At 41.6% G+C, this 15,041-nt stretch overlaps 1 protein-coding gene across 2 annotated transcripts in view; it reads left to right on the top strand.

Moving 5' to 3' along the window:
• The first annotated feature begins 11,351 nt into the window (after nt 1-11,351).
• The window catches only part of LOC121191528 (ephrin type-A receptor 7-like), a 128,096-nt gene continuing 124,406 nt past the window's right edge, over nt 11,352-15,041 (top strand). For both annotated transcript variants that reach the window (XM_041052692.1, XM_041052693.1), the window contains exon 1: nt 11,352-11,445. In XM_041052692.1, the coding sequence (XP_040908626.1) occupies nt 11,367-11,445 (79 nt within the window). In that variant the 5' untranslated portion in view covers nt 11,352-11,366. The remainder of the gene's footprint in view (nt 11,446-15,041) is intronic.

The raw sequence follows: 15,041 nt of genomic DNA on the forward strand, positions 1-15,041 counted from the left end.
CAGATACAACATAAATGATTGAGATGTGTTCTTACTTACCTTAAATATGTTACTTCGCCGTGCACTTTGCCCATGGGACAAACTCTTGGTTTACACGCACAGTTTTTCTCTGCTGTAACTTGATGAAGTTACAAACTGTACTGATCTTTTGGTCACAGCAATAAGAGCATCCATTTTCTGGGTACAATTAATGTGACATCACCCATCTCCACAGTGCTGTATAATTCCCCAAGGCCCCAGGTGCCCACATTTGGCCTTTCATTTCGTCATTCCGAGACGAGAAGAGGGAATCGTTTGCCTGATCTGCATACTAACTCCCTTGTTCACTCACATTTCCCAATTTATGCTTTTAGAGGTGACTTTTACACAGCTTCTAAAGAAATTGTTAAAAAATGTAATTGCATTTCCCGTAAATGCAGGTGGCACACACAAAGCAATTTGAAAACCAGATGTAATCTCAAATATGCACGTACTGAAACGCACACATACACACAATTATGCACTCACATAACACACAAATAGGATCTTGGAACCACATGAAAAGAAATATTTGCAGGTACAAACACGTGCAGCACAATCAGATATAAACAAAACCAATGTGCCAAAATGAGGTAGCTCATCAAAAGTCCGGAAGAAGGAAAACTTCTGATTTTCCTGTGCCTACACAACCCAAATTTCGCTTCATGCAACACAATATTACATATTTAATGCCAGTGGAGGGTAAAGAAAGTTCAGCCAAAGTTTGAGGAACAATTTTTCATTCAAACACCTCAAGAAATCCCAGCGAGAGGGGCCCCCGATTGCAATGCATGAATATTCTGCTTTCAATTTGCATACGCTTAGCTCTTCATCCTTTTGGCCTGCACACCTTACATCGCAGTTTACTAATCTCTCAGACAGCTCGCTATCCTCTCACTAGAACAAATGTCATCATCAAGCTGTTTGCTCTTCTCTTCTGTTTGTACCCTGCTCCATAGGCTGTAGGTGTAATCAATTATGCAAATAGTGCTGTCGTCCTAGAAAAATTGAGCACCGTCAGCTCTCGTTTTAGACGCTAGAGAGGAGAGATGAGTGATGTTGACACACCTTCTTATTTTGCACTTGTAAATAAAGCAAAGCTTCCAGTAGCCATACATGCTTGGAAGTTGCTGGGTAATGTCAACACAGTAATGCATTATGACTCAACAACTTACAGTCCCTTGTTGAAGAGACAGTGATAGAGACAGTTGTCTTTTACAAACAGTAAAAAAAAGTTTTGTATGCTGAGGAAAGAATAGTGGTGGGAAAAGTTGCAGCAAACTTGGCAAGTTTCTGTATTTCTGACACCTAATAGCATGCAGCATTACAGTGTACAACAACCAATCAATGCCTATTTGCTCTACTAGCAGTTTTCACCAACATAACCACAGAAAATAACATATTATTATATAAAATGGCCATATATAAATATTGAATTACGCTACAGAAAAATGCTTTCTTGTTCCAGTTGGCATTGGTGGTTCAGTAGAAACTGCCAATCAAGCCAGTGAGGCCAGCCAATTGCTTGGCTTGGTGAAGGCAGGATTCAAAGACAATTTAAAAGTGTGTGTTTGGTCATGGCTAGAGAACAGTGTCACCTATCAGAATAAATAGTAGATTTATGATTGCACAGACTGGTACACACAGCACAGGGCCTGATGATAGGTCAAAACTTCATTTAACATTGATACTGGGTCCCTATAGGAAGGCTCTCCCAGTGTTTGGCCTATTTTACTACAGTATTAGTATTGATCATTTCAGTTTTTCAAGTTTTACATTTTCTCAGGACAGACTCTCAGACATGCTCTTTAGATCTGACACCTTAGAATACAAAAAACAGTTCCTATATATTTTCTGTGCACATATACTGGGACATCATTTTCACAGAGAAAAAGACTATCTAAACCCTTCCTGTTGTAATCATACAGCCCACACTCAGAAGCTTTTTTCTACACCAATCTATCAACTGTAATCTACCTCCGGTGATTCTTTTTCTGAGAGTGGCTAGAAAAAGAGAAAGAAGAAGATCTACCATCTGTTAAACTTCAAGATAACAGCGATGAATGCCTCAATTCCCAGTGCAACCCAATCTATGGTAGTGTATTGATATAAGATTGGTCTGGACCTCTTGGACCGATGTTATTGCTAGCCTGCAACCATCATATTCATATTCATTTTTTTTGGTAAGATCCAATCTTAGTGCAATTTGAAGTCCTCATCATCCATGCCACGAAATAAACAGGGGTGATGAAAACAGTTTGACCCTGGTCATAGACCTCCATAATGTCTCACATCTATGCAGGAATCTGGCTATGTGGCTGTCTTTTTCTCTTGTCCGGTCTATACATATTTCTTTGTCTTTATTGTCCCCTTCAGGCGGACTCCTGAAGGGGACAATAGGCTTTTTGTTCTCCAGCAGTTGACCACCCAAAAAAAATGCGGCTTACTCCTCACTGCAAATATACATTAACTAACAGGGTACTTTAAGCAAATTGGCCATTCCCAAGTCTTAGCCATCATAACTGTTAGCATCTGAGTGTCAAATATAAGGTGATTCACACTGAGACAGACTAAAAACAAAGTTATGATTTTGTTCACCCTTAATCTAACTTAATTTTCTCTCGTTTCCCCAAATTAGCTTTCCATCCTTTACTCTGAATGAAGCAGCTCCTTGTGATGAACTTGTGTGTCTGTGTGAGCATTATTTTCTACTGATGCTCATTATGTGAAGCAGTGGGAGGGTGAAGAGTCGATTTCCTGCATGTCTCTGTGACTACAGTGAACAGAAAGTTGTATGTCTTAATTGCAACAGTGAGGATATTATTAAACTACCTTTGATTTGCAGAGCTGTAATCTAATTTACACACCCTGTGCCCTGTATTAGGTAGCTGCTTAATTACACAGTGCGCCACACATGCCACCACACATTTTGTGTTCGTGTAGTCAGGCTGAACCCTGTGACTCAAAGCTATGATGAGGTGTCACTTAAAAACAATTGCAGCTGCCACAATTACAATTACATGCTGCATCTCTGAATATGCTGCAAACTATGACACAGCCAGGTCTTGTAGATGAGATGTTAAGGCATTAAAATGTAAGGTCATATTGAAATAGATATTAAGAAACCAGTGTGACTGGTTTTCAAACACACATGAAATGACCTGTTATACACCTACATGCACCCACTTTGTTATGTCTGCAGCCTGAAAGCATAGCCACACACACACACACACACACTAAGGAAAGAGGGATGCTACTGCAATATAATTTGTCTCTTGTGATGAATTCCTATCGGTGTCTCCTGAGACATCCAGCTCATGCTGACAAACCAACACATTTTTCACTCTCAGTCCACTGCTCCTTCTCGCTCTCTTTCTTCTCTCTGTTCCCCTCATACTTGACTGAATTGATTTTTGCCCTTCCCTCTCTCACCTTTCCTCTATGAAGAGGAAAAAATATGTACATAGCTCCAAAATGTGGCTAACGGCTGCTGGGATCACTCTGGTTATTAAGAGCAAAATTTAATGCCTTGCGTCTGACTGCTGCAGCACATACTGCCCAGTACGTCCTTTTTCTCAGGTGGAACCAACAAAGGTGGTTTTGTTTGTTTAGCTATGTTGTTAGTTCACACTTTTGGTACCTTCCCCAACAAGGCCCAACACTATTTGGCAGCAATGATTAAACATGTTTTTTTTTCCTCAAGAGGTTATCCTTAAAAACCTTTTTGGCTTTTCCATTTTTAATGATGACAATGTTGTTTAGACTCTAATCTTCCACAACTCTGAAGCTATAAAACAACAGGCAGCTAAGAAGAAGTTGGACAAACACAAAAATGAGTGGGAGAAGGAAGGGTCTATAGCAGGAGAAGAGGAGGGACAAGTGGGAAAAAGACAGTTAAAGGAGCAAAATAGAGGTGAAGAAAAGCAAAAGAAGTCACAGTTGTTCAATTTTCCTGGCTGTCTGAAGTCGGCTCTAAAAATTGGAAACAGTGGCGTTCCCTAATCTTCCATCACCTGCACAGAGTGTATTCAGTGTCTGATAAACTGCCCTGCAACCCTGAACTACCACACACACACATACACACACAGATTTAAATATAAAAGGATCATCCTGTTAAAGAGGAACAGACACACACAGCTCCATATGAACTAAGGCGGTTTGTGTAAACTGTATAATTGAACTTTATCTGAAGTCAGGATTTTTTGCTATCTGTGGTGATATTTAAAAATACTGGCACAGTAGCAGTGGCGGCTGGAATAACAATCCTTTGGAAAAACGATATCGGATTCAGTTCCTGCCGAGTGAGTCGCCTCAGAATCGGCCTGCTGTGGTTGAGAAATGAGGCTGCCGGGCAGATGTCATATCCGGGAATGTGTCGGCAAGCAGTAGATCACACTCTATATTCCTGATTACTTAGTCATGGGCCTTATCTGCAAACTGCCACATGGCTACTTGACAGTTGGCTTGGCCCTGCATTTACTGTGTCCTACCTCAACATCTTTCTCTTGCTCTTTTTAAGTCTTGTGTATATTTACATTTTTCTCCACACCTTTTCTTTCTTGGTGTCCATCTAATCACCTTTTCTTCTCTCCTTTCACCCTCTGGTAACAAAATTAAAAGATGGGTTTCACAGAGGAAAGATAAAAAGTTTGTCAGTAACAACAGAGCAGGGTTTGTTTCTCAAGTTTGTCTTTTCTGCCATTAGCTATCTAATACTTTTTAGGATAACTTCATACTTAATGTGATCTAGTGGTTTTTCAAATGTCCTTGTCCTCTTAATTTAAGAAAATTGGATACAAGAATGGTGGAAGTGAGATGCTGTTTGTGACTAGCATTAAAAATTGAGCCCTGCTGCACTTCCTTGTAATTCTAGTTGCTTAAGTGCCCAACCAAAGATGTCAGGGCAGAGGCAAAGAATCAGAAACTCCTCAGGAAACAGTCCCACTTCAAAAGCAACATCACCTCAATTACAAGAGATTCTTTTTTTTCCCCACACTATACGTGAGTAGTGTTTTCGAGCTAATTGAAGAGTCCAAAGTGAGATAAGTGCTATTTGAACAAATTGCCATCTTCTCTTTGAGAATTGATTTCATCCAACCAAAATAAAGTCCTGAGAAAAAGATTGTGGTTAAGCCATTTAATCATCAGTCACATTTTGAAATGAATATTAGAGACGTATAGAATGCTAAAACTTTCAAAATGGATTCAGTACATTTAAGATTATTGCTTCTCAGTTGTAGATATTTTGTCAGTTATATGGGAGATTTATTTTAGTTGACGTTCAAACCACACAGTGGTGGAAAGTAACTATGTACTGTTTTGGGGTACTTGGATTTTGCTTGCGTAAATCATTTATCTCATGTGCCTCCAACCGTTTCAAAAGGACCTTGATGACACCACAAACTCTTGTATTCGGAACTAATTGCAGCACAAGATCTCATTAGCCAATGACGGTCATCGTCATTGGGCTGCTTTACCCATCTTTCCCAGGATGCGTTTCCCAGGCACCCATGTGACCTGCTTCCCTAGTGAGGCTGATGTTAAGATAAAAAATTACTCTACAACTTCCTGGTAAACTCTCTGTTTCACAAATTTATGAACTATGACCTCTTCTCCATTGTTACTTTCGCTCCACGTGTGATATCCCTAGCAATTATTTTTAAAGTCTGATTTACAGTCAAAGCACACATAAACGTTATTATCTCATTTGCATTAATAAAAGAAAAGTATGATTGTAATAAATCTACAAACAAATCACAAACAGGCTATTATAGAAATACTAATGAAGGTAATAAAAACAATCCGTCCGGAGATATTGTTAGTGTATCTGTAATCTAATTTCATTATGAAATGTTGGTGTGATTAACGCCTGGCAGCTAATCATCTCATAAAGGGAATGACGATTCTCTGCACACCCATCTGAATAAAGCAAAGAGTGACACCCGCTCCCCTGTGTCCATTTGAAACACTCTGTATCCATTATTGTCACCACTGCTGTGAGTGTGGGCATGGGGATGTGTGTGTGTGTGTGCGTCAACGCGACACATCCTTGTATGTGTGGGTCAGTGTACTGTATATGTGTGTAGGCGTATATCTCTTTCAAAGACACATTAACACCTTTTCACTTGGCAGCGTTTACAGGGTCCCGTCTTGGGAATAACACAACTATGGTACAATACATCTGGGACTTGTAGCCTACTGTTATCAAACACCCGCTCTCTGTACCACCTCCTCCCTTTGCCCCATTTCCTCTCCTCTTCTCTCCTTTCCTCTCCTCCTTCTTCCCTCTGTTTCCCCCTCCTCGCCTGCCACCACAGTCCCTTTCACTCCTCCTACGCTTTTCTTAAATCCCAAAGGGTTTCAAAGGATTACTGTGACATTATACAGCAGGAAGGAGGGAGAAAGAGGAGGCACAGCAGGGGTGTCAGACCTGAAACTGCTCACCCTCCTAATTGTAACTTACACCACATCCACACGAAGGCCACGTTCAGCTCAAATTGTCCGAGCCCAGTTTGGCAGTACAGCAAGGATGCCAGCAAAAAAAAAAAAAAAAAAAAAGTTGAACCTGGCTCAACTTTTTCCACAACACACTGTAATGTCATGCAGTAAGATGCTGCATTGGCCAATCAGAGGGATACAACCTCGCATTCCCGGTGGATTCCTTCATAACATGAACCGACTGTCACACCATCACGTTCTCGTATTTTGAGCACATATTTCAATATTAAAAAAGCAATGTACAGTTGATGACCACACAATTCAGCTATTGTTTTTTCATCCAGTGTTTACTTTGTCAAATGACTTTGCAATCTTTTAAAGTCAGGATAGGTTATTGTAAAGAGCTGGAGGGGATTTTTTTCCCCCCCACATTTTTCCGTAATTGACAGCGTATGGTAGAGATATATACAGGAAATCAGGAGATAGAGAAGAGCATGACATGCAACTATGGTACACAACTGCAACTGGCCTGGGAACACTGAGGTTTACATGGTACACAGTCCAGAATGGGGATTTAACCGAGACTCAGTTGTGTAGCCAGGTTGTCCGTCCCACTTCTTACCAGATGATGGCTGGGTTGCTTACTGAAAGAGAAGGAGGAAGAAGAAATTTATCTGTTTCAGTGTAGATGGAGATCTTCTGTGGAGACCTCAATTTCAGATAGTGTCTGTAAACAGCACTTTCAAAGTGTGAGAGTGAGAGTGTGAGTGTGCAGACTTACATGCCTGTAATCATGCATGTGCACGCACACCTCTTCTCCCATTATCTCTTTGTTCCCCCCTCGTTCTGCTTGGATGACTGGGAAAACAGCCAGGGAACGGAAAAGGTCAAGTGACTCCGCTCCCTCCTCTTCTCCTCCTCCTCACCTCCTCTTTCTCTGGTGTGTGTGTGAAAAGGAGCAGAGAGGGAGGTGCCAGTAAAGAGCATCAGCATGAAATTGTCGCATGATAATGAACCCGCAGAACTGAGCTGCACGTACATGTGTGTGAGAGGTCCTTTCTGGAACTGACATGTATTTACTGCTTCAACGCCCCCCCTCCGCACGATATCAGGTTGTGATTTACATCTTTTTTTAATTTCTCCTGGTCATTGTGTTCCTGATCAATAATGCAGACAAACTGGCTGTGGGAAGGGGTGGGGTGGCGGAGGTGGGGTGGTTGTCGCTGTAGATTGGCCTATGGTATATGGGCATGTGTCGACAGAGGGCAAAATAGAGGAGGAAAAAAAGAATCAGGTGAAATGGAGCAGAAGGTTTTTGTTAGACACTTGAGGCTGCTAATGTTTTATACTTTTTTCCTCATCATTAACAAATCCCATTAAAAATACCAAAACCAACACTGAATTAATCCTACTGATCAGTATGCCTGACATGGCTCATGCCTCTGTGCCGTAGACCTCTATTGTTGTCCAGAAACTATTAAAACAACAGTCTCCTAAATTAAATTTATACACAACTAATTTGAAACAGCAAATATATTTTGTAGAAAGTATATTTGTGGTCAGATTACATTTTCAATTAACATAATGAGGATATTTTGTTAATTTACACATTTGGCAAGTTGCAAATACATTAATACTGAACATGTCAGTAAAATGTTCAGAGACAAGGAATTTGTTTTCTACTAAAATGTCCCATCCTGCAGGACAATATCCTCTTGTAGTGACTACCTCAACCCTCTGGTGTCCCAGTTGTGCACTTTCTACGTCCGCCATCCAACACAAACACCTGCTGGTCATTGCGCTGCCAATAATAAATATGTGGCTTCAGGGTTGATTGAAAACCCACACCGTTGCACAGGAGGACATGAAGCTTCACTACAGTGAACATGGGCATTGTAATTTATTTTGAGTAAATCCCAGAAACACTGTCCTGCTGCCAAAAAGACTCACTAGTGTGGATTAATTCACAGTTGAAGACAGTCCCTGGAAAGGGCCCTATTTACACCTGATCGAGCAAAAACTATGGTGCCCTGCTGTTTTAGGAATAAATGAAGCATTTTTTTAAATAAAGATATATAATTTGAAGTGTCTTTAAGATGTACATTTTCAGAAGGAACCAACAGGCTTTGGGCGGAGTGCCACAAACAGTGGAGGGATGCTGGAAGTTGTTTAGAGATGGACTAACAAATTGTTGGTTTTGGTCTTTGGGGATTTGGGTTAGATTTGTTGACTAATGAGCTAAATACAGAAAAACACCAGCCTCATTCTTTAACTGTAAGAATTCAAATGACAAAATGGAGACGACAGCATTGTTGTGACAAAACCATTCCGAACGTGACACCACATTTTAAAATCAGGTTTTGAAATTTGGCAGACGTGATAGTGGAGGATATTTGGTGTGAAAGTGAGGGCATAAAAGAGACTGCGTGTGTGCATGTACATAATGGACGGTGAGGGGAGAGAGACACAGAGTGAGCGAGTGGAGCTGTTGGCCACTGTCCTTGGTGAGTAATGACCACAGAGGAGGACAGATGATCATGTTCATCAGCTCCCAGCACTGAGGCACCCAGCCCCCCTGCTGGGGAGGATAAGTCAGGCTGATGGCCCATAATCTGTGTGTGAGTGTGTGTTTGTGTGTGTGTGTGTGTGTGTGTGAGCCTGTAGTTAAGTAGAGAGAGCAGGGAGGGAGAGGGGGCTGGGTGACAACTGTGATAATGAGTCTTACTGTTGATTATGGAGCATATAGGAGGGGCTGTGTACAGCGTACATATATATCTATATGTGTGTGTGTGTGTGTGTGTGCGTGCGTGCTTGTGTGTTTGCGTGCATACCCTTGCAGAGGAGGAGTTTGGTGTGTGCGGTATTAAAAGTACTGATTACATTTATTACAGAGCTGTTTTATGTCCTGCAGTGGCAGGGCTTGCTTAAGGGGAAAATTAGGTGTGCTGACGAGCCTTTTCATTAGCACGACATTAAAGTTTGAAAAGTAGCTAAACAGCCGAGGCTGGCGGTACATTTTGAAGAGCTGCCAACTGGAGGCTCAATATCATCAAGGCAATTCTATGGACAGTTTTAGGCTTTCAGTTCAACTCTGATCAAAAGCTGAAATAAAAAAAATAAAAAAAGGCTGAACTCTGCATTCAGGTCTCATTCAGGAAGCTGTATTGTAAGAGAAACTGGAAGGATCATTTCATACATTTAACAGGCTGATGAATGTACTTGAGCTCATTTAAGGACAGAATTCCACATTATTGTGTCATAGTAATCCTCATGGCCACTTAGCCTGAACCGCTCTTTAAACAGAAGAATAAGAACATATTTTTGAATACAACTGAATTTCATTAGAGGAACTGGTTAGGTACTGAACAATGTTTTTATGCACTTGATGAGCTTTGTCGACGAGATCCATAGTCTGTGTGAAATTTTGAATGAACCATGTGATGATTTCTTTAAAAAAATGGATTTGTAGTAGAGACGGCTCTTTGAATCTCCTGCAGCCTTCCTTTAGTGCTCAGAGAAAACTGTATTGATTGGAGATTCAATCTGTGTTCACATCACTAGTTTTCTCTTTTTCTCTTTGCAAAAACGGTATATCGCTTGTCAATCAGCAATAAACTGTATTGCTTTCCAAGCTGAACTGTGAGAATGATCAATTCAGGGCAAAGTGTGTGTACACTTGTGTCTTCACTTTCTGTGTGCATGTGGATATGACAATGGACTTTTAAGTGTAGTCTACAGTTTGTGTTACAATGATGCAAACCCTTGAAACAGCATTTTCTGTGTTTCAGTTCATCTTGCTCTCCTGCCGTCTGAAGAAGCACAAACAGAAAAGCTCGATAATATTTGCCTGGTGCAGAACACTATGAACATGTCTCCTCACTTTAAGTAGCATCGAATCAATAGTCCCCTGAGACAGGAAGTGATTTCCATTACAGAAATTATCTCAAGTCAATCTGTGGACAAATTGTGCGAAAAGAAGAATCTTAAGGTATATATAACTTTCGTATCATCACCTATATGTGTTTTCTATGTGTATTTGTACATCTAACTATATTTTCTGCTGTGTGCTTAAATACATAAATAAATGATGTTCTGTGGTCAGATCCCCCAGGGGTTCAAGTCCATCACTAAATCTTTTTTTCCCCCAATGCCATCACTGTGGGGTGTCAAAGTTAGAAATGTTCTAACCACTTATACACAGTGACTTTGCAGTCCAGAGTTTTAAAATTAAGTTTTTAAGTACTCACACATTTTTGAAGTATGTATATTGATGAAAAACTGGCATTTTCTGTTTGTTGATTGATCAGAATAAAAAATATATTAGAGATTTTTTTAGAAGATTTCTAATCCTGATCCTAATCCTTTCTAATCTACACTGAAATCACAGATTGTCTCTGAAAACCACCTTGGAAGAATAATGATATTAAACTGAGGACCCCCTGCAGTCACGTTTAGCGTCCTACTGAATCCTGAGCCCCATTTTAGAACCAAGATACTGTGATCATTAAACAAGCGCAGGACTCTGTGAACGCAAATTCTCTTTCACAAACCTAGGTCCTAACTTACTGCCATTAAAGGACAGTCTGTGAAAAAGCGCACTGCTGCAGGGTTGACTCCCTGAAGTATAGTGGAAACACCTGGCGCGGAGATTTCAGGTTACAGCTCCTTGATAGGTCGACCCTCCCGTACCCTCGACTCCACAACCCACTTCATTGCGCTCGCCCGGTGTCAATCTCGTCGACAAAACCCTCCCCCGAGATATCAAATAGACCGTGTGGCTCCCTGGTTCTTGCACTACTTGACCAGACGGCATCCGCTCTATTCAAAACACTGAGTGCGTCTCTGCTGCGGTGCGTTGCGCGCAGGCTGGAGAGAGATGACAAGAGCCCCGCGGAACTGGCCAGACAAACATGGATCTCCGTAAAACGCTGATTTCGGTGCTTTGGATATTATTGCTGAACCAAGTAGAAGACTGTCACGGCGAAGAAGGTATGTGAAAACGTGTGTTTTATGGCTCGGTTGTTCCCAAACTCGTCGCCGCAGCAGGCAGTGTTGATCGACTGACAGATGTCCGCGGCGGAGATAGTTTGGTATTTGCACTTGTCCTGTGATGAGAAGCAGGTGCGTGCTCTCCAGTAATGAGAGAACATGAAGTGGACCTAGAAAAGAGACATACTCTTTTCTTGTTTTTTTTTTAATACGCTGTAAATCTTATACAGCTTGATCATGGAGAGACGCGTTACTGAAAGCTGTGATTTGACAGATTTACGCATTTGTGCACCGTGAACGCAAAGCGTTTGCTCGCGAAAACCAGAACAAACCAGAACACGTTTAACTGAGATTCTCAGAATTTTAGTCTCTTAGTTGCTATTAAATCAAAATAGGCAAACAAGACACTTTATTACAGTCAAAATCCCAACCCGTGCAACTGATTATTATTCACAGCATTCACTCCGTCGTTGCGGATTGTGAACTTAATGACAGATATCGACAAGTTGTTTAAAATTTTTGTTCCAAAGACAAAAACTGAGCTGCGTTTCTGGAGCCACATAGACAGAGCCACAGTCTGCTTGAATACTGAGTTTCTGATTTAATCAGAAAGGAAAAGTCAGTTTCTTTCACAGATGTTATAATAAGACAGAAATCTCCGGTCTGTTGTCACAGAGGTCTGAAATGTATCGGGGGCTCTTGTCACGGCATCTTTGTGCAACTGGTTTCTTTGTCTTTTCATACTCTTAACTGTCACTAGCGATGTGGCACAGACGACAGGATGCATTATAGGCTGATGCTTTAGTTCTTATCCCGCTGCATGCAACTCTCGTTTTTCCAGCTCCTTTCCTCACCGATAAGTATTTTTCTCCTTTGAACAGTGGGGACAGGGATTGTGTAGGTTTCTGTCTTTGTCTTTCATCAGCTTTAAACCAAGAATCAACACTGCAATGCAAGGCAACGATGTATTCACTAAGTGTTTTATCAAGATTTAATGCTGATGTGGGATTGGGATTTGGATTGCTGGCTTGTTTAATTGCCCCTGTGCATCTGCACTGAAGTGTGTGGGAGAGTGAAGGAGCTGGGAATGTACTGATGTGGTCCAACAATTTACCAGCAAGCCTGGCTGATTTCCACAGATAAATACTTTCTGCACTCATGAGTTAGCCAAGATATTTTAAACCTATGGAACTTAAATGAGTTTAAACTAACACACAGGGCTGATTGAATGCGCGTGTGTTTGTGACCGGTTGGCTCAGGTGAAGCCAGGAAAGTGATCCTAATCAGTTCTGAGATTGTGAAGTGGAAAAGCACATAATGGCTTCAGACCCACAGGCTCTTTCTAAAGAGGGGTCCTTTATTATCAAGGCATAGCTGACTGCTTTTTGGATACGCACACATGCGTGTACACACAAGCACACTCATCATCGATCTCACACATATACAGTAACCTATATACTCCAGAAAAGTACACTTGGCACGCATAAACACGTCACAGCCATACATCATTGACACACATAAATGCGCTCCTGGCACACACGCAACTCAGGGTCAAATGCACACACTTGCTTGACACATACATGTTGCACTTGCATGCAAGCTTTCTCATGAAACACACACGCACACATATTTTCTGGTACTTAGGGCCCTTTTATGCAGGCACATGCAGATACACTCGCACATGTGAACCCTCGCATTTGTATTCTCTCTCATTTACGCACACACACACGCTTCCTCTTGAGCATTGGATGCAGCACACTCGGACTCACTGCCAGATTGATTTGGTTCCCTGGAATGCTGGGTAGCCGGATTTGGATGCGAGCTTTTGTTTAATTGATGTTGCAATTAATTGCTGTGAAAGCAATGTGCTCCTGAAGGCTGGTATTGGCAGCGATTCTTCTCGCTTTTCGTACGGACTTGGGAGATAGGAGACCACTGGAGAGAATTATTCTCTCTTGTTTTAAATTCTCTGCCATTATGTCCATATTAAATGAGGCAATTTACCTACCTGTCTGTGTGTTCTGTCGGAGTGAGAAACTGCTTTTTCAACAGTTGCTTTTTTTAAAAAACAGAGCAGTGTGTGTGTGTACTTAGGCATTAGTCTTTCCTCTATTTGGGATTTTGAGAGGATCTATTAAAGCCTCTATCATATTGCATTTCAGTATTTATGTAGCTCTTTAACCACCATTCATGAAATTTCTTTTTTTTAATCTGCCCTTGTACCTATAATAATCCTTTATTAGCTCTTATTCACAGTTTAACATGTCCCTTTGTGTTTGTCTGTGCTCATGTTTCACTTCTCCTCTTGTGCCAATAGCATTTTCCTGTGTGGCTTTAATGTGAGGCTATGTCTTTATATTGTTCTTTCTTCCTTCCTCTGTGCTCTGCTCTTCTTTCTGCCTCCCGTCTTCCTGTTTTCCTTTATTCTTCCCACCGTCCTCTCATTTGTCATCCTTCTCTCCTTCCTTCCTCTCCTCTTCTCCTTCCTTTTCTCCCTCTCCTCCCCTCTCGCACATGCCTCCTGCATCCTAAGCTGACTTAGCAAACGCTAATACGACTGGGGGCTCCACACAGGCAGAGCCGGGTGTCCACCATCCCACACCAGCACCTCACACACAGTCAATCCAGCCACTCCCCCTCCCTTCAGGCCCCTTTTCTCATTCCCCACGCCTCACCGCTAACACACCTTGGCATCTCATCGGGATCTCATTTACTTCCCCTCTTCTCCCTCCCTCCCTCTGCATTCATCCATTCTGCAGCAAGCTGAGAGAGGGCACAACCCAGGTACAGAACAATAGAGGCAGAGGGAGGGAGAGGAGCGGAGTGATTGAGAGCGAGAGAGTCTCAGAAACTGCAGCGTAACCTGTGCGATCATCCTGTTTGTGCGGCCGTAGCCTTGCTTGATGCCTCGTCGCATCAGAATGACCGGGGTGACTTGACTGCACTATGTTCTTGGCAGACATACAGACTATTGTTTACCTGCAGCCTTATTACACTGCCGCGCTGCTCAAACTTCTCTTGTCGTGTGTAATTTAAAATTTACAGCTAACGTTTTCCACCAAGATGTAACAACAAAAATCTTCATGTATAGCGTAACGTTGCAGGAAGTGTTTTATGTAGTATATGTAGTATATTATGTAGTGAAACATAAAGATTGGAGGTTTTTGGGAGGTGGAAGGGTATGTATTGGATCTAACGCTCATCCCAGGGACTGCAGCTTTCCGTCTGTCTCAGCGTACCCATTGACCCTGTGTGTCTATGTAGAGAGAGTAGCTGTGTGTGTTTGTGTGACAGATCACAGAACTTACCAGGAACTCCGTATCTTTCTTTTGTTTGTCTCCGGTTTCTCTCCTTTTCTTCTTGTCTCTGTAAGTGGAGTCATAAGGTCTCATTGTACATGCAGATTTTTTGCTTAAGATGTTTGCTGAAGATTGTTGCATCTGTTGACTGAGTTGTTTCAGTTTGAAGGATCCTCAAACCACGTATTTTTGTCTTTTTAAGGCAAGGGCAGGTGTAATCTGCAGATTAGAGGCTGTTAAAGCTTCAGCATATCAGGTCCACTCCTCGCTTAACCATTATTGTCAACTTCACTGACA

This window comes from Toxotes jaculatrix, chromosome 13 (genome assembly GCF_017976425.1).
Source record: "Toxotes jaculatrix isolate fToxJac2 chromosome 13, fToxJac2.pri, whole genome shotgun sequence".
NCBI classification, from domain to species: domain Eukaryota; kingdom Metazoa; phylum Chordata; class Actinopteri; family Toxotidae; genus Toxotes; species Toxotes jaculatrix.